A 25,596-nucleotide genomic window follows, 5' to 3' on the forward strand; every position below is an offset into this window, starting at 1 on the left:
TCATTCACAAAAGTAGCTCATTTCACTGTTGCAGACCATTTCTATTTGAGAATTTAATGAGCCGGACAAACTTTCCTTCAAAAGAAAGCCCAAGCACTTCCCCAGAGCAAGTATTCAGGCCTTGCACATTTATTGCCTTCCTTACAAATAACTGTGGACATGCGTGCATTCCTATCAAAGTGACTTATTTTCTGCATAACGTATTGTTGTTTCTACTGTAGCGTACCGTAAGTATAATGTACTTAGCTTTTTATTCATGCTTTCTGATTCTTGCCTAGATTGTAATGGACACATGTAAAACACTTTTGAAGGTGATACTGAATATGAGCTAATGCTAACGCCATACAATGCAGTCCGGTTATCACGTACGCGTCTGTCAGACTTCTGGTGATCTCAACTGGAGTACCCCCATTGTCTTGAATGCACTAAAGTCGTTAGTTGATTTGAACACGGCATCAGAGTGTAAACTATGGTACCTCAGGGTTGCCAGATCAGACCAGGAGTATTTGGCTTAGAGAAACTGTCTGCCCCCTCCATTTATTGTTGATAAATGCCCCATCTTAGTTCCTGCATCATCCTCTCCACAATACCTTCCCCAAGGACTTAACCCCCCAAAAATGGATTGAGCTATATCTTGCAACTCTGTTTAGCTTTCATGCTACAGTTGCATTTGGAGAGGTGACAACTGGCTTTTTAATTAGTTAACTGTAAACTACTTGTCATGTGTACGCCGTGACAAGTACAACGATTTGTCACATGCTGAAGTGGCCAAACTAAGTTACGATCTCAGGCAACGGGCGCAGTGAATGGCATGCCACATTTTCTAAACTAGATTTACTTGGCTCCCTTGTACCGCATCACATTGTAAAACAAGAAACTCTGTTATTTAGACTAGATGATAACGTTAACATGTATATATTTTACAAGCAAAGGTGGAATAAAGTTGTGAAGACCTATATTTCTCATCAGTAGAAGACATTGTTTAGCTGATTTTCATACAACGCGGTTTAGAGTAGTTTGTTGCAGCATACGTTCCATTCCAATGGTACGCTACAGGGACCACTCAGTGATAACAAGCATGTGATCGTACGTGCCAGAATCTCCCATAAGTGTTAAACTGGGTGGAGATCTGGTGACAGACCGCACACGGCTCACATCGTTTTTAAGCATTGTGACCACTCAGGACCTATGGATGGGGCATAGCCACAGTAGCCAAAGTAAATGGCCTGCCAAGCATAATAGGTTGCTAATTATTCAGGAACCACACCTGTGGAATAACACTTGTTTAGGCCCAAAAGCAACATATTACCCATTAATGATGAGTGCCACAGGAGTTCACAGTGAAGTGGAAGTAGGCGAAGCGATCGTCGCTGTAGGTGGGACCACAGGCGGGGGTCGCTCAGGGTCAGCTGACCGGAGTTCAGACCGGGAGCAGACTCCACCTTCACTGCCAGCGCAGTCATCGTTCCTTTAGAGAAACACTCTTGGAGGTGGGGGAGCAAAAGACAGATAGCCATCAGACCTGGGTATTTGTTACACTTAATTGAGCTTGCTGAGCACAGGAACCAATGGAATAGCACCAAAGGTGCAAACCATGCCCATCTGGCACTACTATTAGACTCACAGTATTTGCAAGGAACCCAGGTTTGGTAACCATGTCAAACGACTATTTATCGGAAGTAATTGTTTGAGAACCAACCAGTCAGCGTCTTGAGGAAGCTGCAAGCCAGGGAAAAGTATTTGATGGTCATGTAATTGTAGGACTTCAACAGAGCCACATCCAGTCTGCTCCTGACAGAGGACGAGTGAACCGACTGGGAACCAATGGGAGGAAAGCGAGGCTAGCTGCAGCAATTTAGGTTAACATGTTTTGGGAGACCATTCAACAGTAGTTTGGAGTAGCCCAGAGACATACGAATGTCCAGCAGTACAATGTCCACAATGGCAGAGTGAGAGAAAGTAGCGTGCTCTGGTAAGATGACCAGGCCGTAGATCAGCTGAAGAGTGAAGGTTGTGACACCTTGTTCCGCCCTTCTCTGTAGTGAAGTTAAAAGCATTGGTCAATTGATAGCATTGTTGTAACAGAACCTTATTCAACATCAACTGACAACTAAGTACATATGGGGACTATTAAAACAAACTATATACACTGCTCAAAAAATAAAGGGAACACTAAAATAACACATCCTAGATCTGAATGAATGAAATATTCTTATTAAATACTTTTCTTTACATAGTTGAATGTGCTGACAACAAAATCACACAAAAATTATCAATGGAAATCAAATTTATCAACCCATGGAGGTCTGGATTTGGAGTCACTCAAAATTATGTCCTTAAAACAAGTCAAAATGAGGCTCAGTAGTGTGTATGGCCTCCATGTGCCTGTATGACCTCACTACAACGCCTGGGCATGCTCCTGATGAGGTGGCGGATGGTCTCCTGAGGGATCTCCTCCCAGACCTGGACTAAAGCATCCGCCAACTCCTGGACAGTCTGTTGTGCAACGTGGCGTTGGTGGATGGAGCGAGACATGATGTCCCAGATGTGCTCAATTGGGTTCAGGTCTGGGGAACGGGCGGGCCAGTCCATAGCATCGATGCCTTCCTCTTGCAGGAACTGCTGACACTCCAGCCACATGAGGTCTAGCATTGTCTTGCATTAGGAGGAACCCAGGGCCAACCGCACCAGGATATGGTCTCACAAGGGGTCTGAGGATCTCATCTCGGTACCTAATGGCAGTCAGGCTACCTCTGGCGAGCACATGGAGGGCTGTGCGGACCCCCAAAGAAATGCCACCCCACACCATGACTGACCCACCGCCAAACCGGTCATGCTGGAGGATGTTGCAGGCAGCAGAACGTTCTCCACGGCGTCTCCAGACTGTCATGTCTGTCACATGTGCTCAGTGTTAACCTGCTTTCATCTGTGAAGAGCACAGGGCGCCAGTGGCGAATTTGCCAATCTTGGTGTTCTCTGGCAAATGCCAAACGTCATGCATGGTGTTGGGCTATAAGCACAACCCCCACCTGTGGACGTCAGGCCCTCATACCACCTCATGAGTCTGTTTCTGATCGTTTGAGCAGACACATGCACATTTGTGGCCTGCTGGAGGTAATTTTGCAGGGCTCTGGCAGAGCTCCTCCTGCTCCTCCTTGCACAAAAGCGGAGGTAGCGGTCCTGCTGCTGGGTTGTTGCCCTCCTACGACCTCCTCCACATCTCCTGATGTACTGGCCTGTCTCCTGGTAGCGCCTCCATGCTCTGGACACTGCGCTGACAGACACAGCAAACCTTCTTGCCACAGCTTGCATTGATGTGCCATCCTGGATGAGCTGCACTACCTGAGCCACTTGTGTGGGTTGTGGACTCCGTCTCATGCTACCACGAGTGAAAGCACCACCAGCATTCAAAAGTGACCAAAACATCAGCTAGCCAGGAAGCATAGGACCTGAGAAGTGGTCTGTAGTCACCATCTGCAGAACCACTCCTTTATTGGGGGTGTCTTGCTAATTGCCTATAAATTCCACCTGTTGTCTATTCCATTTGCACAACAGCATGTGGAATTTATTGTCAATCAGTGTTGCTTCCTAATTGGACAGTTTGATTTCACAGAAGTGTGAAGAGTTACATTGTATTGTATAAGTGTTCCCTTTATTTTTTTGAGCAGTGTACTTAAAGTAATGTTGCCCTCATTCCTCTAAATCAAGCACTATTGGCAAGTGAATGCATACAACTGCCAAAATAATGGAAACACTTGAGTAAATGAGGGATACAAAGTACATTTATGCCATTATTTATATTTTGTTGGTGGCCCACTTATTAGGGCATGTACAAATCACTGTGTGTGGCTTTGCATTTAACAGAAACACACCTCCTTAAAGACCACCGGGTCTGAGAAGGGCACCTCCATCCTAAAGGTCTATTTTACTAAACCAGACTCACAGTTGCAATCTTAGATTATTAAAGTTGAATTAACAATGTCCTAGCTTTTCAAAGTAACAAGAATAATGCCTTATTTCGGGAAAATGCAAACATGTCCATATTAGCTGGGTTAATGAAATTAAATGACCAAGAAAATGACTCAAAACCTCAATTTTCTTGTTCGAAGTCAGAAGCATTATCCACTATGCAACACCTTCTACTCAATATACTCCTATATGACATCAAACAGACTTTGCTTAGCAACAATAGACATCAAGTTGGGAACCTGTCCAAATGAGGAAAGCTAGTGATATTTACCATGTACAAAGATACTCTTTCCTTCAATCTTGCGATGCAGAATCAGACAAAATAATTCTCAGGCCTTGCAGTTTTACATTTTTAAAGTTGAATAACAACTTTTCAAAGCAACAAGAACAAGGTCTGAGAAGGGCACCTCCATCCTAAAGGTCTATTTTACTAAACCAGACTCACAGTTGCAATCTTAGATTATTAAAGTTGAATTAACAATGTCCTAGCTTTTCAAAGTAACAAGAACAATGCCTTATTTCGGGAAAATACAAACATGTCCATATTAGCTGGGTTAAAAACCTGTTGTGACTAGGGGGCAGTATTTTCATTTTTGGAAAAATAACGTTCCCAAAGTAAACGGGATATTTTGTCAGGACAAGATGCTAGAATATGCATATAATTGACAGCTTAGGATAGAAAACACTCTAAAGTTTCCAAAACTGTAAAAATATTGTCTGTGAGTATAACAGAACTGATATTGCGGGTGAAAGCCTGAGAAAAATCCAATCCGGTAGTGACTCATGTTCTGAATGCTCTACGTTCCGATGCGTCCCTATTGAGCAGTGAATGGGCTATCAACCAGATTACTTTTTCTACGTATTCCCCAAGGTGTATACAGCATTGTGACGTAGATTCATGCCTTTATGTTGAAGAATACCCGTAAGCGGCTACATTGCGCAAGTGGTCACCTGATGGCTCTCAGAGTGATTCTTGTGTAAAATACAGAGGTAGCCATTTTTCCTCTCGCTCCTACTGAAAAACCAATTGTCCCGGTGGATATATTATCGAATAGATATTTGAAAAACACCTTGAGGATTGATTATAAACAACGTTTGCCATGTTTCTGTCGATATTATGGAGCTATTCCTATTCATGAAAATCACAAATGAAATATATTGAGACATAGCTTAGCCTTTTGTTAATCACCCTGTCATCTCAGATTTTCAAAATATGCTTTACAGCCAAAGCTAGACAAGCATTTGTGTAAGTTTATCGATAGCGTAGCATAGCATTTTGCCCAGCTAGCAGCATGTAACTTGGTCACAGAAATCAGAAAAGCAATCAAATTAAATCGTTTACCTTTGATGAGCTTCAGATGTTTTCACTCACGAGACTCCCAGTTAGATAGCAAATGTTCCTTTTTTCAAAAAATATTATTTTTGTAGGTGAAATAGCTCCGTTTGGCTGAGAAATCGCCCGGAAATTGCAGTCATGAAAACACCGAAAAATAATCCAAATTAGCTCCATAATATTGACAGAAACATGGAAAACGTTGTGTTTTTCAAATATCTATTCGATAATATCTCCACCGGGACAATTAGTTTATCAGTAGGACCGATTGGAATAAAGTGCTACCTCTGTATTTTACACGAGAGTCACTCTGGAAGCCATCAGGTGACCGCTTGCGCAATGTAGCCGCTTACGGGTATTCTTCAATATGAATGCATAAAACTAGGTCACAATGCTGTAGACACCTTCGGGAATACGGAGAAAGAGTAATCTGGTTGATAGCCCATTCACTGCTCAATAGGGACGCATTGGAACGCAGCGCTTTCAAAACATGAGGCACTTCCGGATTAGATTTCTCAGGCTTTCACCTGCAACAAGTTTATTTTGTTGGCACTCCAATATGTCCCATACACATCACAATTGGTCCTTTTGTTAGATTAATTCTGTCCATATATATCCAAATGTCCATTTATTTGACGCGTTTGGTCCAGAAAAAAACTGCTTCCAAGAAACGCAACGCCACTACAAAATATTTCAATATTTCAAACTACTTTTGTAATACAACTTTTAGGTATTTTTAAACGTTAATAATCGATCAAATTGTTAACGGGTCTATCTGTGTTCAATACAGGAAGACAACAAACCAACGTTACTTTTCATGTCTTGCGCACTCTCAACAGTGTTACCCAGTTCCTAGATGGCCTACTTCTTCATTGCACAAATGAATAACCTCAACCAAATTCCGAAGACTGGTGACATCCAGTGGAAGTGGTAGGAACTGAAAACAGGTTCCTAAGAAATATCATTTGCCAATGAGAACACAGTGAACAGACAAGAGGCCCAAAGAAAAATATTCTGAACAGTTAGTCCTCTGGGTTTTGCCTGCTACATAAGTTCTGTTATACTCACAGACATGATTCAAACAGTTTTAGAAACCTCAGTGTTTTCTATCCAAATCTATTAATAATATGCATATCTTATATTCCTGGTATGAGTAGCAGGAAGTTGAAATTGGGCACGCTATTTATCCAAAAGTGAAAATGCTGCCCCCACGTCACAGTAGAAGCATCAAACAAGGTTCTAAAGACTGTTGACATCTAGTGGAGCCTTAGGAAGTGCAACATGACAAATATCCCACTGTATCTTCAATAGGGAATGAGTTGAAAAATGACCAACCTCAGATTTCCCACTTCTTGGTTGGATTTTTTTCTCAGGTTTTTGCCTGCCATATGTGTTCTGTTATACTCACAGACATCATTCAAATGTTTCTTTAAACTTCGAGTGTTTTCTATCCAAATATACTAATACTATGCATATCTTAGCTTCTGGGACTGAGTAACAGGCAGTTTACTCTGGGCACCTCTGGACAACTTATTCAGCCAAGCTACTCAATACTGCCCCCAGCCATAAGAAGATAAAAAGACTAATCTATGTATCTGTGCCAATATAGTGTCTGTGACAGCATGGGCAGCGCCATTGAGGCTATCTTCATATTAAAGTAGTAACATTTCTTCTTCACAATTGTCTGAGCCCTTCTGATGACCCGATTGGGGACATGACTACAACAGGGTCACCAGTAGGGCTCAGCCAATGAAGTTCGTAGTCCCACCCAGAGGACTACATTCCAATTTTGAAAGTGCATGCAAATGCAGCATTTTGGCCATTAGAGGCCAATATCATTCTCTCTGTCTGGGCTACAATTGTAGACGGTTGGGTAATTATGCTTTTCACCTGTGAAAGGCTGTTGTGCTGCTAATGAGGGAGTTCTATTAACCTGAGCCGAGGTGCACCGGTCCATGGCCCCTGACATGAATGGATAAAAGCGGTGAGGGCGGAGCACCCTTCTAAAATTGAACAGTAGCCTTACATTTAGGTTTTTGTCCTAACACTACACAGCTGATTCAGATTAACAAAGCTGGATGATTATTTGAATCAGCTTTGTAGGGCTAGGGGAATAAAAAGAAAATGTGCAGCCCTTTGGGGTTCAGGTGACTGAGTGTGGGAAGCCTTTGTCATAGGGTAAAAGTTGCATACCCCTGGGCTGTAGGCTGCACACTTTGGGTCAAATATCAGGTTCTGTAGCTGGGTATTTTATCAGAACAAATCTGTTCTACAATGATTATTTTCCTTAGCTCAGGGTAAGTAGTAGCAGGCCTAGGAGAGTCTTATGTGACGCAAACATTTGAGTTGTGTTCTTCCTCCTTTTAATCATAATTTGTCAAATGCCTTACAGGCTGTTTTGCCTATTGATGGCAGCTGTGGGCATACAAGCACAACAGACACCTTCTATAAGTATGCATTTTGCACCCTGTAAATTCAAGCACTAAGTGTTTGACAATATTTTCTTAACTAACCTTTCCCATTCCAGATTACCTGAATGCCTTGGTAACGTTATTCGTTTGAGTGTCGCTCCTCTTTTTGAAGAGGTTGATGCTGTCTTCAGTGAGTTTGCCTCTTATGATTCTCTTTCTCTCCTTTCATAATCCATGGCTTGATATTGCTTGTCAACTATTGTGTTCACACCATCTCCATCCCTTCCAGATGACACACACATCATAAACCTGACGCCTGGCCTTGCTACTCAGTGTGGATTCAGCTTTAAATTTGACCCCATGGGGAATGCCATGTTTTTTTTGCATCTCTTCAACACTGCTTTTCCAAAAACATGGTAACCCTAAGAACTGTAGTGTTTGCTTGTACTTCAAATGGACAGTTTGCCTTTCAGTGTCCCTGCATTTGCAACCCATAATGTAGCAACGTCATTTTATTTAACCTTTGACACAGATGAGCCCTGTATACACAAAGATACAAGTCAATATTTGCATCACTAGATGGAAAAATGAAATCATTGAAAACAAACACATTCTTCAGTAAAAAGGTCCTCAATAAGCCTGCGTTGCCGTAGAGATGGTAATTCATACTATTTTAGCGCATGGAGGTTATTAGAAGTACGGTGCCAGAAACATTGAAGCAGTTTCACTGAACTCTGTGGATATCAAAAGGATCTCCATTGTTAGCCACCCCTGGGTCTGGTATCTCTTACCTCTAAGTTAACGATGACGTAAGGTACAGCAGAAGTTTATGGAGGGCTTTCAGAGGGCCAGCCAACTTTCTGATACAGACTGCAGTGATGTGAACTATTGAGCTCTACTCCTGTAGTGTGGCTTCAATACAGTGGCAGCTGCATTCATATAGCCAATTTTGCCACAGTTTTTAACTTGCATGAATGTCACCAGAATTTTTTATTTATTTTTTGCTATATAATGAAAGGCTTTTTTTTCCCTTCCCCCTTCATTTTAGGATGATGCCAGGAAACCACATGACTGAAGACCCTGTGTATAGAGTGGGAAAAACCTGTAGCTACACCCCCTGGACCTCCTGAGAGATTCTGTGCGACCGCAACTACATGGAGGCAAGTGAGCAGAGCATGCCCCAATGGACATGTTTACAGTCGTGCTTGTCGTACTGCCTGTATAAATGATCTGTCTAGAGCTACAACTGTCCAGTGTTTCATTTCTGCTGCGACACAACATAGAGGTCTTGACTCTCTCTCTCTCAATTCCACTCGCCTCTTCAAAATGCACATAGGACAACTTTTAGAGGTGGGGAATCTTTGCCTATTCTCAATGCATTTAAGGAGGCGAATGGACAGATTGAGAACTGGCCCTTGATTTCCTATTGTATGGGAGGGAGAAAGGCCATTATTCCCTATGCATTTTATTCTCTAGGTGTCTCAGAAGGACTCTTCCAGACATCCAAACCGTCCCCGAACCAGCCCACTGGGGGCCCGAAAGCAAGGAGCGCCAACTTCCGGAGAGGAGCTGAGGTAGCCATATTTCAGTTTCTGTAATTTCACTACAACATGACAGATGGCGCTAAACAAAATGTGCTTTTCATATTTCCATTTCCTGAGACAGGCTGTTGCTTCAGGATACAAAATGACAGCAGTCGTCTTTAGTCCTAGCAAGAATGTCATGAATGTGGATGAGGTCCAAAGAAAGGGCTATGCAATAGCCAACACTCTCACATGGCTGGTGTTAAGAAGCCCTCATAATGCAGAGGAGACATACCTCCAGAATGTAAGCTGACTTTCTCCACTTCCTCCATGAACTGTGTCATGTTCAGTAGAGCAAACATTTGGAAAGGGTGGCCCTACCTGATATTGTTAATACGGTTTTCCCTACTGAACACGGCCCTGGTGTGGTTGCCCCCTGAACAGGTAGCTGGGGTTCCGATGCGTGTGCTCTCAACCTTCTTTGAGCAGAAGTGGCTGGGTACTCGAATAGACGCCACGGCTGTTTGTCCAACACCAGGTTGAGTGTGAAACAATTTAAGATCCTTTAAACCCAGTTCTTAATTGGCTCTAGACAAGACTTTCATTTGTTATGTAGTGTTCAGTTGGGAAAATGTTTTGGTGAACTTTTTCCAAATAATGGCTCTTGTTTTCAGTTGCAAAATGTTCTGTTATGATGTGCACTTGGCTTCTCGTTTCACTGCAGAGGCAGTGGCCTTTACTCCAGAAGTGATCACCTGGTACATGCCCAAGCACAGACCCACTTTTCTCCTCTGATGCCTTCACCATGTTGGAGGTGTACATGGGAATTGACGCTAAGAGGCTGGACACTGAGGAAATGCCTGCCATAAACTACTCGGGTTTTAGTCACAGAGGCTCATATTATTGTTGAAATTCCGGTGGGGGCGGTTGGCGGCTACTTCAAGGTCAGCATTGGATGAGAAATGTTCCTGTTTAATTTGTCAATCTAATTTGTAGAGCCTTTTTTTTTACTGCAGCAGTTGTCAGTGCTTTGCAGTAACCCTTTTCCATCTCTCATGGGTAAACTCCTAGAAATGTTGTCTTGTGTAAAATGTTTCTTATTGAGCAATAGTTAATCACTTAATCAGGCTAATATACAATGGATTGCAAAATTGTGTGAATGTTGCATAAAATGACACTTAAACGTACTCTACCGCTTGTCTTTGCAGTTTGTCCTTTAGCTGCTTGAAATTTGAGACCAAACATCCAAACTAAAGTATTGTTTACCTGACTTTTTAGGTAGCCGGTAGCTTTGCCACTGTCAACTGAATGCAAGCAACACTCGGCTGCTGTTTACATATTGTGCAAGTGTTTACTTTGCGTGTCAGTTGCTCTGAAAATGCACACCGCCGGTGTGAAGTCTGGTAACCAATACTTTCCTTTGGATATTTTGTCTTATATTACGAGCGGCTAAAAGACAAGCGGTAGAATAATTGTATTTAACTTTCTGGCTTATAAGGATCATTGACCTGTTTTTTTACACTCCAATTGTGTATTACAGCCTGACTGCATCACTCGTCTCCCTTACTGGTCATCCTGAATATGACTCTGTACTTTGTCACTAACACCATTGAGCCCATGCTTGAGTTTCTGTGGATCGAGTAGGTCTCACACGAGGACACCAGCTACAAAGTCTTCATCCCTATCACAATGCCTCCGATGGCCAGGCCTCCACAATTTCGCAACTGAGTCTGGTTTAGTTAAATAGTGCCTAAAGTAATTTGGGATGCCTGGGTTGTTCATTAGGCACAAAACAGAAGAAAATGTACTGAAACGGGGAGGCAATACCCTGACTTATCCAATAACAGATGTCCACTTTCAACTTCCATTGTACCGCATTTCAAAATGTTTTCCTTTGTTTGCCAATGAACAGACACACGGTGCTAACTGTTGCAGAGTGCAATGCCAGAGGCTTCAATGTTCAGGAGCAGAGATCCCCGGACAACACCTTGAAGACCTTCAGGATGGAGGTGCCCTTCTCAGACCCGGTGCACTTTAAGGAGGTGTGTTTCTGTTAAATGCAAAGCCACACGCAGTGATTTGTACATGCCCTAATAATTGTGCCACCAACAAAATATAAATGGCACAAATGTACTTTGTTTCCCTCATTTACTCAAGTGTTGCCATTTATTTTGGCAGTTGTATGCATTCACTTGCCAATAGTGCTTGATTTAGAGGAATGAGGGCAACATTACTTTAAGTACACTGCTCAAAAATAAAGGGAACACTTAAACAATACAATGTAACTCTAAGTCATTCACACTTCTGTGAAATCAAACTGTCCACTTAGGAAGCAACACTGATTGACAATAAATTCCACATGCTGTTGTGCAAATGGAATAGACAACAGGTGGAATTTATAGGCAATTAGCAAGACACCCCCAATAAAGGAGTGGTTCTGCAGGTGGTGACTACAGACCACTTCTCAGTTCCTATGCTTCCTAGCTGATGTTTTGGTCACTTTTGAATGCTGGCGGTGCTTTCACTCTAGTGGTAGCATGAGACTGAGTCTACAACCCACACAAGTGGCTCAGGTAGTACAGCTCTTCCAGGATGGCACATCAATGCAAGAAGGTTTGCTGTGTCTGTCAGCGTAGTGTCCAGAGCATGGAGGCGCTACCAGGAGACAGGCCAGTACATCAGGAGACGAGGAGGAGGCCGTAGGAGGGCAACAACCCAGCAGCAGGACCGCTACCTCCGCCTTTGTGCAAGGAGGAGCAGGAAGAGCACTGCCAGAGCCCTGCAAAATGACCTCCAGCAGGCCAGAAATGTGCATGTGTCTGCTCAAACGGTTAGAAACAGACTCCATGAAGGTGGTATTAGGGCCTGATGTCCACAGGTGGGGGTTGTGCTTACAGCCCAACACCGTGCAGGACGTTTGTGGCATTTGCCAGAGAACACCAAGATTGGCAAATTCGCCACTGGCGCCCTGTGCTCTTCACAGATGAAAGCAGGTTAACACTGAGCACATGTGACAGTCTGGAGACGCCGTGGAGAACGTTCTGCTGCCTGCAACATCCTCCAGCATGACCGGTTTGACAGTGGGTCAGTCATGGTGTGGGGTGGCATTTCTTTGGGGGGGGCCTCCATGTGCTCGCCAGAGGTAGCCTGACTGCCATTAGGTACCGAGATGAGATCCTCAGATCCCTTGTGAGACCATATCCTGGTGCGGTTGGCCCTGGGTTCCTCCTAATGCAAGACAATGCTAGACCTCATGTGGCTGGAGTGTCAGCAGTTCCTGCAAGAGGAAGGCATTGATGCTATGGACTGGCCCGCCCGTTCCCCAGACCTGAATCCAATTGAGCACATCTGGGACATCATGTCTCGCTCCCATCCACCAACGCCACGTTGCACAACACTGTCCAGGAGTCTCCCTCAGGAGACCATCCACCACCTCAGGAGCATGCCCAGGCGTTGTAGTGATGTCATACAGGCCACACACACTACTGAGCCTCATTTTGACTTGTTTTAAGGACATTACATCAAAGTTGTATCAGCCTGTACTGTGGTTTTCCACTTAAATTGAGTGACTCCAAATCCAGACCTCCATGGGTTGATAAATTTGATTTCCATTGATAATTTTTTTGTGATTTTTGTTGTCAGCACATTCAACTATGTAAAGAAAAGTATTTAATAAGAATATTTCATTCAGATCTAGGATGTTATTTTAGTGTTCCCTTTATTTTTTTGAGAAGTGTATATAGTTTGTTTTAATAGTCCCCATATGTACTTAGTTGATGTTGAATAAGGTTCTGTTACAACAATAATGCTATTAATTGACCAATGCTTTTAACTTCACTACAGAGAAGGGCGGAACAAGGTGTCACACCCTTCACTCTTCAGCTGATCTATGGCCTGGTCATCTTTCCAGAGTATGCTCCTTTCTCTCACTCTGCCGTTGTGGACGCTGTACTGCTGGACATTGGTATGTCTCTGGGCTACGCCAAACTGCTGTTGAATGGTTTCCTCTCGTTAATGATTTCCCTGAAAGGAAATTGGCAGTGAAAGCCCAACTAGCCATACTGTAGGTTTTTCCTATGTGGTCTCTCTACAAAGAAAATGTTAAGATTTAGAGCATTTGGACCCAGTTGTCCTGTTCCTGATTTGCCAGGATCGTGTTTATTCAGGCCCACTGTTGCAAAACAAGGTTCAAGTAGTACCTTCGTGTTTTTTGTGCTTAATTAATGAACACAACCCTGTTTGTCCTTATAGTGTCAGCTCAGTCACTGCCATCTGTGATCAGGAGAACTTCCACATCACTGTGGACTACAGGAACCAAGAGCCCTTTTTCGTGGTCTTGGTTGGCAAGCGGCTGCTTAACCATGAGCTTGCTCAACCGTATTTAACAGAGGGTGATGCAGACTTCACCATCACCAGCCCTTCGACGGACGCAGTGTTTGCGGTACGACGCTCTCCCATTAACCTAAATTGCCCCAGCTAGCTTCGCTTTCCTTACCCTGTATACATGCATACAATATTGGACTAATGAACTCTCCCATTGGTTCCCAGTCGGTTCACTCGTCCTCTGTCAGGAGCAGACTGGATGTGGCTCTGTTGAATCCTTACAACATGACCATCAAATACTTTTCCCTGGCTTGCAGCTTCCTCAAGACGCTGACTGGTTGGTTCTCAAACAATTACTTCTGATAAATAGTCGTTTGACATGGTTACCAAACCTGGGTTCCTTGCAAATACTGTGAGTCTAATAGTAGTGCCAGATGGGCATGGTTTGCACCTTTGGTGCTATTCCATTGGTTCCTGTGCTCAGCAAGCTCAATTAAGTGTAACAAATACCCAGGTCTGATGGCTATCTGTCTTTTGCTCCCCCACCTCCAAGAGTGTTTCTCTAACGGAACGATGACTGCGCTGGCGATGAAGGTGGAGTCTGCTCCCGGTCTGAACCCCGGTCAGCTGACCCTGAGCGACCCCTCCTGTGGTCCCACCTACAGCGACGATCGCTTCGCCTACTTCCACTTCACTGTGTACCCCTGTGGCACCACCAGGAAGGTAAAATGACTATTACCCTGAGGTGATGGGTACTGTGTATTTACGGACTGTTTGCTTCTGCAGGCTGTAATAAGCAATTCCCCTCTACTACGTCGTTTATCAACAAAGTCATGCTGTATGAGAACGAAATCTCCTTGCCAGATGAACTTGAGGTGAAGCTGAATGCCACAACGTCTTCAGAGGAGGAATATTAGTAAGTGTATTACGCATCACAATTGTTGCTATTAGCTTTTATAGTTTTTTTTTTTTTTTTTTCACCAATTGCTCAATACTTTGTATACAGGGAAAATGTGCCTCTACTACCAGTGTGTCCACTCCACTGCTTGAAGTTGCCTACATTCCTCTTTTTAGGTAAAGGTTTCCTGCTACTACGGCCAACATAACTCGCACATTGGCCTTCCTGACCAGGCCGCGTGACAACTAGCTTTTTTACGAGACTGGGATGGGTCGCCTAATGGTCAGAATGAGACTCGCTCAGGGTAACTGTGCACAAATTCAGAATTTCAATTTGACCTCTAAAAGAATCTTGGAAGGTCTCCTTTACAAAACCATTCCCAAAAATGTAAGCCTTATGATATATTACTCTTGCGTTCTGAGATCTACAGGTGTGGCTATGGAGTAACGGTGAGGAGCTGATTTGGGGGGGTAGTGTTGGCTATAAATAGCTTGTTTTCATCGGGGCACAACAGGATATGATAAACGAGCGTTTCTTAATGGACAAGTTCAGATGGTGCCCACTGAACACGACCCCCGGTTGTCTTGTTCTGTGTTCCAGACGCCTTGTATAACACGTTCCACCAGGAGGTGAGGTACCTGAGACAGCCTCTGCACTTTGAGTTGGAGCTGACCACGTCCTCTGACCCAAGGTAGCGCTGGTGCTTGACCACTGCTGGGCCACCCTCAACGAGGACTGCGACTCCCGACCCTGGTGGAATCATTAATGGGTAACATGTTGTTTTTGGGCGCAGTGTTATTCCACAGGTGTGGTTCCTGAGTAATTAGCAACCTATCATGCTTGGCAGGCCATTTACTTTGGCTACTGTGGCTATGCCCCATCCATAGGTCCTGAGTGGTCACAATGCTTAAACGATGTGAGCCGTGTGCGGTCTGTCACCAGATCTCCACCCAATTTAACACCTATGGGAGATTCTGTCGCGTACAATCACATGCTTGTTATCACTGAGTGGTCCCTGCAGCGTACCATTGGAATGGAACGTATGCTGCAACAAACTACTCTAAACCGCGTTGTCTGAAAAGCAGCTAAACAATGTCTTCTACGGATGAGAAATAAAGGTCTTCACAACTTTATTCCACCTTTGCTTGTAAAATATATAAATGTTAACGTTATCATCTAGTCTAAATAACAGGTTGACTTGTTTTACAATGTGATGCGGTACAAGGAGCCATTTAAATCTAGTTTTAAAAATATGGCACGCCGTTCACTGCACCCATTGCCTGAGATCATAACTTAGTTTGGCCACTTCAGCATGTGACAAATCGTTGTACTTGTCACGGCGTACACATGACAAGTAGTTTACAGTTAACTAATCAAAAAGCCAATTGTCACCTCCCCAAATACAACCGTAACATGAAAGCTAAACAGAGTTGCAAGATATGGCTCATTCCATTTTGGGGGGGTTAAATCCTTGGAAGGTATTGTGGAGAGGCTGATGCAGGAACTAAGATGGGGCATTTATCAACAATAAATGGAGGGGGCAGACAGTTTCTCTAAGCCAAATACTCCTGGTCTGATCTGGCAACCCTGAGGTACCATAGTTTACACTCTGCTGTGTTCAAATCCACTAAAGACTTTAGTGCATTCAAGACAATGGGGGTACTCCAGTTGAGATCACCAGAAGTCTGACAGACGCGTACGTGATAACCTGACTGCATTGTATGGCGTTAGCATTAGCTCATATTCAGTATCACCTTCAAAAAGTGTTTTACACACGTGTCCATGTGAGAGGCATGCTCGTGTCTTGTCCAATGAGATTTTTCCATTTTTTTTCTTAGGGGTGGCGTCTGTTCATCTTAACTGTAGAATACAGAAAACACTTCCATAAACGAGCTCTAAATCATGTTTGATGATCTGGATGTCCCATTTTTTTCTGTGCTGTATGTGACCAATAAAATTTGAGTTGATTGAACTTGTAAAAGTCTGTTTCAGGTGGTGAGGCCTCCTCGTTTACATCAAGCAGTCATCAAGAAGATGTTGACCTTGATCTATGTATTTAACATTGGAAAGAGGACTTAGTTTATTTAGATACTAGGCATAGCTCATTCTAATAGGCTATACTGTATCTACTGCTGTACATATCATTCTTAGTATGTCTGGTGTATACACCTGTAATAGGCTATACTGTATCTACTGCTGTACATATCATTCTGCTATCAGTCTGGTGTATACACCTGTAATAGGCTATACTGTATCTACTGCTGTACATATCATTCTTAGTATGTCTGGTGTATACACCTGTAATAGGCTATACTGTATCTACTGCTGTACATATCATTCTTAGTATGTCTGGTGTATACACCTGTAATAGGCTATACTGTATCTACTGCTGTACATATCATTCTGCTATCAGTCTGGTGTATACACCTGTAATAGGCTATACTGTATCTACTGCTGTACATATCATTCTGCTATCAGTCTGGTGTATACACCTGTAATAGGCTATACTGTATCTACTGCTGTACATATCATTCTGCTATCAGTCTGGTGTATACACCTGTAATAGGCTATACTGTATCTACTGCTGTACATATCATTCTGCTATCAGTCTGGTGTATACACCTGTAATAGGCTATACTGTATCTACTGCTGTACATATCATTCTGCTATCAGTCTGGTGTATACACCTGTAATAGGCTATACTGTATCTACTGCTGTACATATCATTCTGCTATCAGTCTGGTGTATACACCTGTAATAGGCTATACTGTATCTACTGCTGTACATATCATTCTGCTATCAGTCTGGTGTATACACCTGTAATAGGCTATACTGTATACTGCTGTACATATCATTCTGCTATCAGTCTGGTGTGTATACACCTGTAGATTGCATTTGGATTACAGTGCTAATTGAGTTCTGCATTTCTTGAATTTGTTTATATATTTTTTTCTTGTTTTATTATTTGTAAAGTGTACTTTCACATTGAGCTGCACTGTTCGTACCCACTGGGCACACACTGGTTGACTCATTGTTGTTTCCATGCAAATTCAGTGAAATTACGTTTCAACCAACGTGGAATGGACGTTGAACAGTGTCCAGTGGCTAATAACATTAAGCATTTCGCTGCACCCGACATCTATTTTTAAAGATGAAACTAGCAGGAACACACTGATCAATACATTTGTTTCTGATCAACACCTCTTGTGTCATGTCACTTTTGCCTTGTCAGCTTTAGGAAATACTGCCTGTGAACCTAATGAACTTGACTACAGTATTCTGAAGGAGACAAAAGAAATACTTTGTAAAGGGGTGTTTGCAATTCCAGCAAAATGTAGTCTGAAGGAATAAGAAGACAGTAATTAACCGGTATTAGAAAGGTTACTTCATGAGAGACGGAGTGAAATAGATCATTGTTATCAAAACCCTCTTAATAGCCACAGTCGGGGCAGAAGCACATTTGTTTCTGAATTGATTCATTCAAAAGGCTTGTCTGTCTCTGACATTGGACACCTCATTAGTTGCCTATCTGACTGGGCAAACACAATCACACAGGAGAGAGCTATATTATCTTCTTGGGGAGCTGCTGAATCTACCTGTAGATGTTATTTTTTTATTGAACTGATATTTAAATAGGCTTGTCAGTGAAGAACACATTCTTATTTACAGCCCCGGGCAAACACAGACAACGCTGGGCTAATTGTGCACCGCCTATTGAGACTCCCAATCACGGCTGGATGTGATACAGCCTGGATTTGAACCAGGGACTGTAGTGACGTGTGTTGCCCTGAGATGCAGTGCCTTAGACTGCTGCGCCACTGGGGAGCCCAAAATATGTGGTAATAGGACTACTTGATTGGTATCTACAGAAAGAGGGAAAACAATGAATCAATGGGTTTATTTATGATAAGCGTTAGTTACTAGTATTAAGAATGTTTTTATTACAATGCAGTACTGACCATTATCTCATCCATGCAACTCACGCTGATTACAGTCAAACAGAAAAAGAAGCACTTCCTCCACCTGTTAGCCATGAAGTGTACTGCAGGCAATGTAACAAGGCAATGACCATAATAAAGCTAATCAAATTTTATTTGTCACATGCGCCGAATACAACAGGTGTGAAATGCTTACTTTACAAGCCTTTAATCAACAATGCAGTTCAAGAAATAGAGTTAAAAGATTTACTAAATATTGGTACCGAGTCAATGTGTGGGGTGCAGGTTAGTCGGGGAAATTTGTACATATAGGTAGGGGTAAATTGACTTAGTCAACTATCGAGTTGACTAAGTTCTAATGTCACATGCACAAGTACAGTGAAATGCCGTCCTTGCAAGCTCCAAACCCAACAATGCAGTAATCAATAACAATGTAATACTAGAAATAACAAGGTAGAACAAAAACACAAGTAAGTAAGCATACTACACTGAGTGGACAAAACATTAGGAACACCTGATTGGTATCCCATAGACTCACCAGGTTAATCCAGGTTAATCCAGGTGAGCGCTATGGTTGAAGTGTTAAATCCACTTCAATCAGTCTAGATGAAGGGGAAGAGATGGGTTACAGAATGATTTCTAAGCCTTGAGACATTGATTGTGCATGTGTGCCATTTAGAGGGTGAATTGCCCATACAACATATTTAAGTGCCTTTGAAAGGGGTATGGTAGAAGTTCCCAGGCACACCGGTTTGAGTGTAGGAAGAACTGCAACCCTGCTGGGTTTTTCACGCTCAATAGTTTCCTGTGTGTATCAAGAATGGTTCACCACCCAAAGGACATCCAGCCACCGTGACACAACTGTGGGAAGCATTGGAGTTAACATGGGCCAGCATCTCTGTGGAACGCTTTCAACACCTTGTAGAGTCTATATCCCGATGAAGTGAGGCTGTTCTGAGTGCAAAAGAGGGTGCAACTCAATTCTAGGAAGGTGTTCCTAATGTTTTGTACTCAGTATAGAGGTCCTAGATGGAAGGGAGCTCGGCCACAATAATGTACTGGGCTGTCCACACCACCCTCTGTAGCACCATGTGATTGAGGGTGGTGCAGTCGCCATACCAAGCAGGGATGCAGCCAGTCAAGATGCTCTCAATGGTACAGCTGTAGATTTTTTTGAGGATTTGAGGGCCCATGCCAAACCTTTTTCATCCTCCTGAGGGGGAAGAGGTGCTCTTGCGCCTACTTCACGACTGTGCGTGTGTGTGGACCATTTTAAGTCCTTATTGATTTGGACACAGAGGAACTTGAAGCCTTCAACCCACTCCACTGTAGCCTGTCGATGTGGATGGGAGCGTGCACGGGCACCACACTTCCAGGCTGTCTCATCATCGTGGGTGATCAGGCATACCACCGTTGTGTCATCAGCTACGTGGTTGTGGGTGAACAGCGAGTATAGGAGGGGACTAAACACACACCCCTGTGGGATCCCTGTGTTGGGGGTCAGCTTGGCGGAGGTGATGTTGCCTACCCTCACCACCTGTAGTCAGCCCGTCAGGTGTTCAGTCCCAGGGTCCTAAGCTTGGTGACAAGCTTGGAGGGAACAATAGTGTTGAACGCTGAGCTGTAGTCAATAAAAAGCATTCTCACATAGGTATTCCTCTTATCTAGGTGGGTGACAGCTGTGTGGAGTGCAATTGTGGTGTCTATGGATCTGTTGGGGCAGTATGCAAATTGGAGTGGGTCTAGAGTGCCTAGGATGATGGAGTTGATGTGTGCCATGACCAGCCTCTCAATGCACTTCATGATTACAGTTTTTATTTACATTTTTTACCTATATTTAACTAGGCAAGTCAGTTAAGACTTGTATCTCACTGATCATCCCTAAAGCCAACACCTCATTTGGCCGCCTTTCCTTCCAGTTCTCTACTAAAAAATTATACTGTGTTATTGACTTGTTTATTGTTTTCTCCATGTGTAACTCTGTGTTGCTGTCTGTTCACACTGCTATGCTTTATCTTGGCCAGGTCGCAGTTGTAAATGAGAACTTGCTCTCAAGTAGCCTACCTGGTTAAATAAAGGTGAAATTAAAATTAAATTAAAATAACAAATTCTTATTTTCAATGACGGCCAGTGGGTTGTGGGTTGCCTTGTTCAGGGACAGAACGACAGATTTGTACCTTGTCAGCTCGGGGATATGAACTTGCAATCTTTCGGTTACTAGTCCAACGCTCTAACCACTAGGCTACCCTGCCGCCCCAGGGCAGATATGGGTGCTACCGGGGCAGTAGTCATTGTTGCATGAGGCCTTCGAGTTCTTGGGACCAGGAATGATGTTGGTTATCTTAAAACTTGTGGGGATTACAGACTGGACAAGGAGAGGTTGAAAATTACCATGAACATGCCTGCCAGCTGTTCTGCGCATGCTCTGAGAACGCGCCCAGGAATACCGTCTGGCCCAGCTGGTGTTGACCTGATTAAAGACCTTACTCATGTCGGCCTTGGAGAGTGAGAACAACCAGTCCTCTGGGTCCGTGACAACACTTACACCCAGCACAATGTTGTTATTGTCAAAACGTGCCTAAAAATGCATTGATTTCATCTGGTAGCGAGGCATTGTTGAGCAGATCAGGACTGAGTCTTCCTTTGTAATCCGTAATATACAGTATCTAGCCTATCAGTGACTTGTGTTTGCTTCTCTAAACACAAATGATAATGTCAGAAAGCAACATAAACATTTTAGGTGTTAGTTTTCCAATAATCTCAGCATTTCAGTATTTGATCCACATATTTGTTAGCTCTCATCTTTCTTTCCCACTAGAGGGCGACCTCTAACAGTTAGTCAGCTCAGAAGTAGATCCCAGGCCGACCATGAACAGAAACACTCACACACTAGATGCAAGTTCAGCCTACTCTGACAAATGATAACTTGGCTTGTAATCTGGGCTCAGAGAATTTAGTATTATTCTGTATGTAAATCCAAGACACTCTATTTAGTATGATATGTTACGTTTTGTATGGTATGCATTTATTCGTGGATGTCCATCCTGCATTTTGTATGATATGTTATGAATTGCAATTCATACAATATGTTACAAAGTTTGCTAAACGTACAATATGTTACGAATTAAAAAAATGTATGATGTGTTACAAATTCCAATTTGTTGTTGTTAACATTAGCTAAGTGGCTAGGTGGCTAATGCTAACGTTAGCTAGCGTTAGCTAGGCTAGATGTTAGGGTTAAGGTTAGGGGTTAGGTTAAAGGGTTAAGGTTAGGGTTTTGTCTTATGTAGCCATACCAAACGTAACTTATCATACCAATTTCATTGATTTACTTTTACTATGTTATGTCTAGTCTATGAGACCAGGCTGTGACTTAATGAAATAAAACGAAAGAAGGGTAAACTTGTGTTTGGTATGAAACCCTATGTTAACTTTACACCTCTCGCTGTCAGTTTCAACGAAATAGACTCTACGTAAAAATAAAAACACAGGGATAATATTCCTCTAATGAACTTTCACACAGTTCTCATGCTGGGATTGACCTCAGTGTTCCTGGGTGAGAGACATTATGAGGTTGTTTTGAAGAAGTTTTTACAGCTTCTCTCTGCCCGCCCAGTCTTCTCAAATTAACATGAGCTGAAACACACTGCCCCATGAACACACACACACACACACACACACACAAGTCCACAAACGTAGCCCTTTTCGCCCTATACATCCATTACATAGCACTGCTCACTGCTCATAGCACACTCACTGCTCATAGCACTGAGTGTCTGCAGTCTATTGACACAGTACTGAAACTAGAGACAAACAACACAAGCACAGCTTGAGATAAGAGCTCAATTAATGAGAAACGTCATTTCTGTTGGCAAATTGGATTTCTATTTTGATGACTTGCTGCAGTGTACAAGCCCTCAGACTCAGAGCTCTCTTTATTCATTCTCTCCATTTAATGAATGAAGGGCTACTGTCTCCAGACAGACTTTCAGCAGTGACTTTAGAGAGAGACGTAGAGATAGAGAGAAGTAGAAGTTTATAGGCACCCAAAAGCTACCTGCTCTTTTGATGAACAGCTAACACACTACTTACACGAACTCTTGGCTACTTTGTTTCCTTCTGTGTTTTAAAGTTCTCAATATGAAAGCAAAGATCCCCTTGAATGGCCTTGCTCATTGTGGTAGCTTAATTTATTTTAGTGTCCGATATGTTTGTTTTGGGTTTGTCCAAGGATCAGTACTTCGATGGAACATCCTTCAGTTTGGACTGAGAGGTTATGCAGTCAAGTGAAAGAGGAGTCTGTCTGTCTGTTCATCTATTCTCCCCTGAGTCAAAGGTTTTCCCCCTTTCTCTCTCTCTCCCCTCTCTCTCCGCTGACACTCAGGTCCTCTGCCAGGTGCGGGGCTCTCTGCACTCCCCTGATTGCCTCTGGCACCGGGAGCACACCCATACACACCCTTACACCCTTACACACCCTTACACACACATAGCCCAGACACACACATTTCATACAGGCTCTGTGTAGCGGAGCCAGAAGTGTTTTAGCATCGCCACGGCGCTAATGGGCCATAAAGACTCACCCAGAAAGAAAAAATCCAATGCTAGCTCAACAGTCTCATTCAATGGCAGTGTATTTGGGCAAGCTGTCATTATAGTCCACAGAACAACAGGGCTTTGAAAGACAATGCTCACTGTCTAAACTGTAGGGAGGGAAACAACTTAGGACGAACAGAGCAGAGAGGTCCATTTCAGCCCCAAAATCATCTAGATTCACAGCCTGATATGAGACTGCAGGGCTTGGGAGCATTAGTGCAAATTTCCGGTGTGTTTTTCACGGACCAGTTTCACAGACGTACTTAGACACACACATACACACACAGAGCCACACATGCATGCACATGTAATTGCGATGATTAATGGCTGTTATTATGATGTCATGTACGAGTTCAGTTCAGTGGAAACTTGGCATTTCGGGATAAATGCTCCTCTGAGAACCTATTGGATTTTTTATTGCTTTATTCCTGGCCATTGATAAAAGTCCCTTGATGTCAGATGTTGGTATGTGATTCATATGAAATGAAAAGGATGAGAATTAACAGCAGATGCATGTGTGTGTAGCAGGCCTTGAGCTCACAATACCCATCTGTAGAAACCCTTTGTGTCGAAAGACTAAAGGAAAGAAGAAATATTTCAACTTGACTTCAAATAGTCACAGATAAAGAAGCCATGGTGCTTTAAAAATAATAGCAATTAAATAAATCTTAATTGTATGGCACGCGCACGCACACACACACACACACACACACACACACACACACACACACATGTTTATTGCTATTCTGTCCAGACTGTGTATGATTACAGGTTGCAGAGTCAATATTTAGATTTTGTGGAGAACAGCACAGCCCAGCCTGTTTATTTTCCTCTCGCTACTGTATGTGTGTGTTGACTCAGAGAGCTGCGGACGAAGTGGGATGTCAATGGTCTCACAAATCACACCCTGTAGTATAAACTGTTGTAGTTTCTTTTAGATAACCGTTATCATCCATATAGATCGCAAGGTTACTGTTAGCATAATTTCGCCATATGCTCTCTTGATGTACGGTGCCTTCAGAAAGTATTCCCACATTTTGTTACATTACAACCTTACTCTAAAATTGATTGAATTACTTTTTTCCCCCTCATCAATCGAGACACAACCATAATGACAAAGCAAAAGCAGGTTTTTATACATTTTTGCAGATGTATTAAAGATGTATTTTTTTAACGAGATATTACATTCAAATAAGTATTCAGACCCTTTACTCAGTACTTTGTTGAAGCAATTTTGGCAGCGATTACAGCCTAGAGTCTTCCTGGGTGACGCTGCAAGCTTGGCACACCTGTATTTGGGGAGTTTCTCCCATTTTTCTCTGCAGATCCTCTCAAGCTCTGTCAGGTTGGATGGGGAGCGTTGCTGCACTGCTATTTTCAGGTCTCATAAGAGATGTTAGATCTGGTTCAAGTCCGGGCTCTGGCTAGGCCACTCAAAGAAATTCACAGACTTGTCCCGACACCACTCCTGCGTGGCTGGATGCTTAGGGTCGTTGTCCTGTTGGAGAGGTGAACCTTCGCCCCAGTCTGAGGTCCTGATAGCTCTGGAGCAGGTTTTCATCAGGGATCTCTCTGTAGTTTGCTCTGTTAATCTTTCCCTCAATCCTGACTAGTCACCAAGTCCCTGCTGCTGAAAAACATCCCACAGCATGATGCTGCCATCACCATGCTTCACCGTAGGGATAGTGCCGAGGTTCCTCCAGACGTGAAACTTGGCATTCAGGCCAAAGAGTTCAATGTTGGTTTCATCAGACCAGATAATCTTGTTTCTCATGGTCTGAGAGTCATTTAGGTGCCTTTTGGCAAATTTAAGTGGGTAGTCATGTGCCTTTTATTGAGGAGTGGCTCCTGTCTGGCCACTCTACCATAAAGGCCTGATTTGTCACACCCTGATCTGTTTCACCTGTCTTTGTAATTGTCTCCACCTCCCTCCAGGTGTCACCCATCTTTCCCATTATCCCCTGTGTATTTATCTCTGTATTCTCTGTTTGTCTGTTGCCAGTTCATTTTGTCAATCCTATCAGTGTTTTACCCTCTGTTCCTGTCTCTTGTTTTGTTCCTGTTTTCTAGTTTTCCCGGTGTTGACCTTTTCTGCCTGCCCTGAGCCTGCCTGCCATCCTGTACCTTCGCCCCACCTATCTGGATTACTGAGCTCTGCCTGCCCTGAGCCTGCCTGCCATCCTGTACCTTCGCCTCACCTATCTGGATTACTGAGCTCTGCCTGCCCTGAGCCTGCCTGCCATCCTGTACCTTCGCCCACCTATCTGGATTACTGAGCTCTGCCTGCCCTGAGCCTGCCTGCCATCCTGTACCTTCGCCTCACCTATCTGGATTACTGACCCCTGCCGCCCTTGACCTGTCTTAGCCTGCCCCTGTTGGATTAATAAACTGTTGTTACTTCGACGTTGCCCGCATCTGGGACTTACCTGAAACGTCATATGATTGGTGGATTGCTGCAGAGATGGTTTTCCTTCTGGAAGGTTCTCCCATCTCCACAGAGGAACTCTGGAGCTCTGTCAGAGTGACCATCGCATTCTTGGTCCCCTCTGTTACCAAGGCCCTTCTCAGCCGAGTGCTCAGTTTGGCCAAGCAGCCAGCTCTAGGAGGA

At 43.4% G+C, this 25,596-nt stretch overlaps 1 protein-coding gene and 1 long non-coding RNA gene across 2 annotated transcripts; both read left to right on the forward strand.

Annotated features, from left to right (window-relative positions):
• Positions 1-7,673: 7,673 nt before the first annotated feature.
• Positions 7,674-8,872, forward strand: LOC116356518 (uncharacterized). Its single transcript, XR_004204932.1, has 4 exons — positions 7,674-7,753; positions 7,830-7,903; positions 8,003-8,129; positions 8,762-8,872. It is a non-coding gene; the product is annotated as an uncharacterized LOC116356518 (long non-coding RNA).
• Positions 8,873-9,399: 527 nt separating this feature from the next.
• On the forward strand, positions 9,400-17,657 carry LOC109868687 (uncharacterized). Its single transcript, XM_031802224.1, has 10 exons — positions 9,400-9,540; positions 9,681-9,735; positions 13,080-13,200; positions 13,488-13,677; positions 13,785-13,896; positions 14,113-14,282; positions 14,346-14,475; positions 14,634-14,761; positions 15,058-15,226; positions 16,450-17,657. The coding sequence occupies exons 1-7, from the start codon at positions 9,400-9,402 to the stop codon at positions 14,436-14,438; spliced, it is 882 nt and encodes a 293-aa protein (XP_031658084.1). The 3' UTR covers positions 14,439-14,475; positions 14,634-14,761; positions 15,058-15,226; positions 16,450-17,657.
• The last annotated feature ends 7,939 nt before the right edge of the window (positions 17,658-25,596 follow it).

This window comes from Oncorhynchus kisutch, linkage group LG23 (genome assembly GCF_002021735.2).
Source record: "Oncorhynchus kisutch isolate 150728-3 linkage group LG23, Okis_V2, whole genome shotgun sequence".
Taxonomy (NCBI): domain Eukaryota; kingdom Metazoa; phylum Chordata; class Actinopteri; order Salmoniformes; family Salmonidae; genus Oncorhynchus; species Oncorhynchus kisutch.

Bases quoted from the DNA above. Each gene is read 5' to 3' on its own strand.
- LOC109868687 (XM_031802224.1), top strand. From the start codon at position 9,400: ATGACAGCAGTCGTCTTTAGTCCTAGCAAGAATGTCATGAATGTGGAT. The intron at 13,897-14,112 runs GTTGGTTCTCAA...CCCACCTCCAAG, and splicing joins CTTCCTCAAGACGCTGACTG to AGTGTTTCTCTAACGGAACG. The intron at 14,283-14,345 runs GTAAAATGACTA...TTGCTTCTGCAG, and splicing joins CCTGTGGCACCACCAGGAAG to GCTGTAATAAGCAATTCCCC.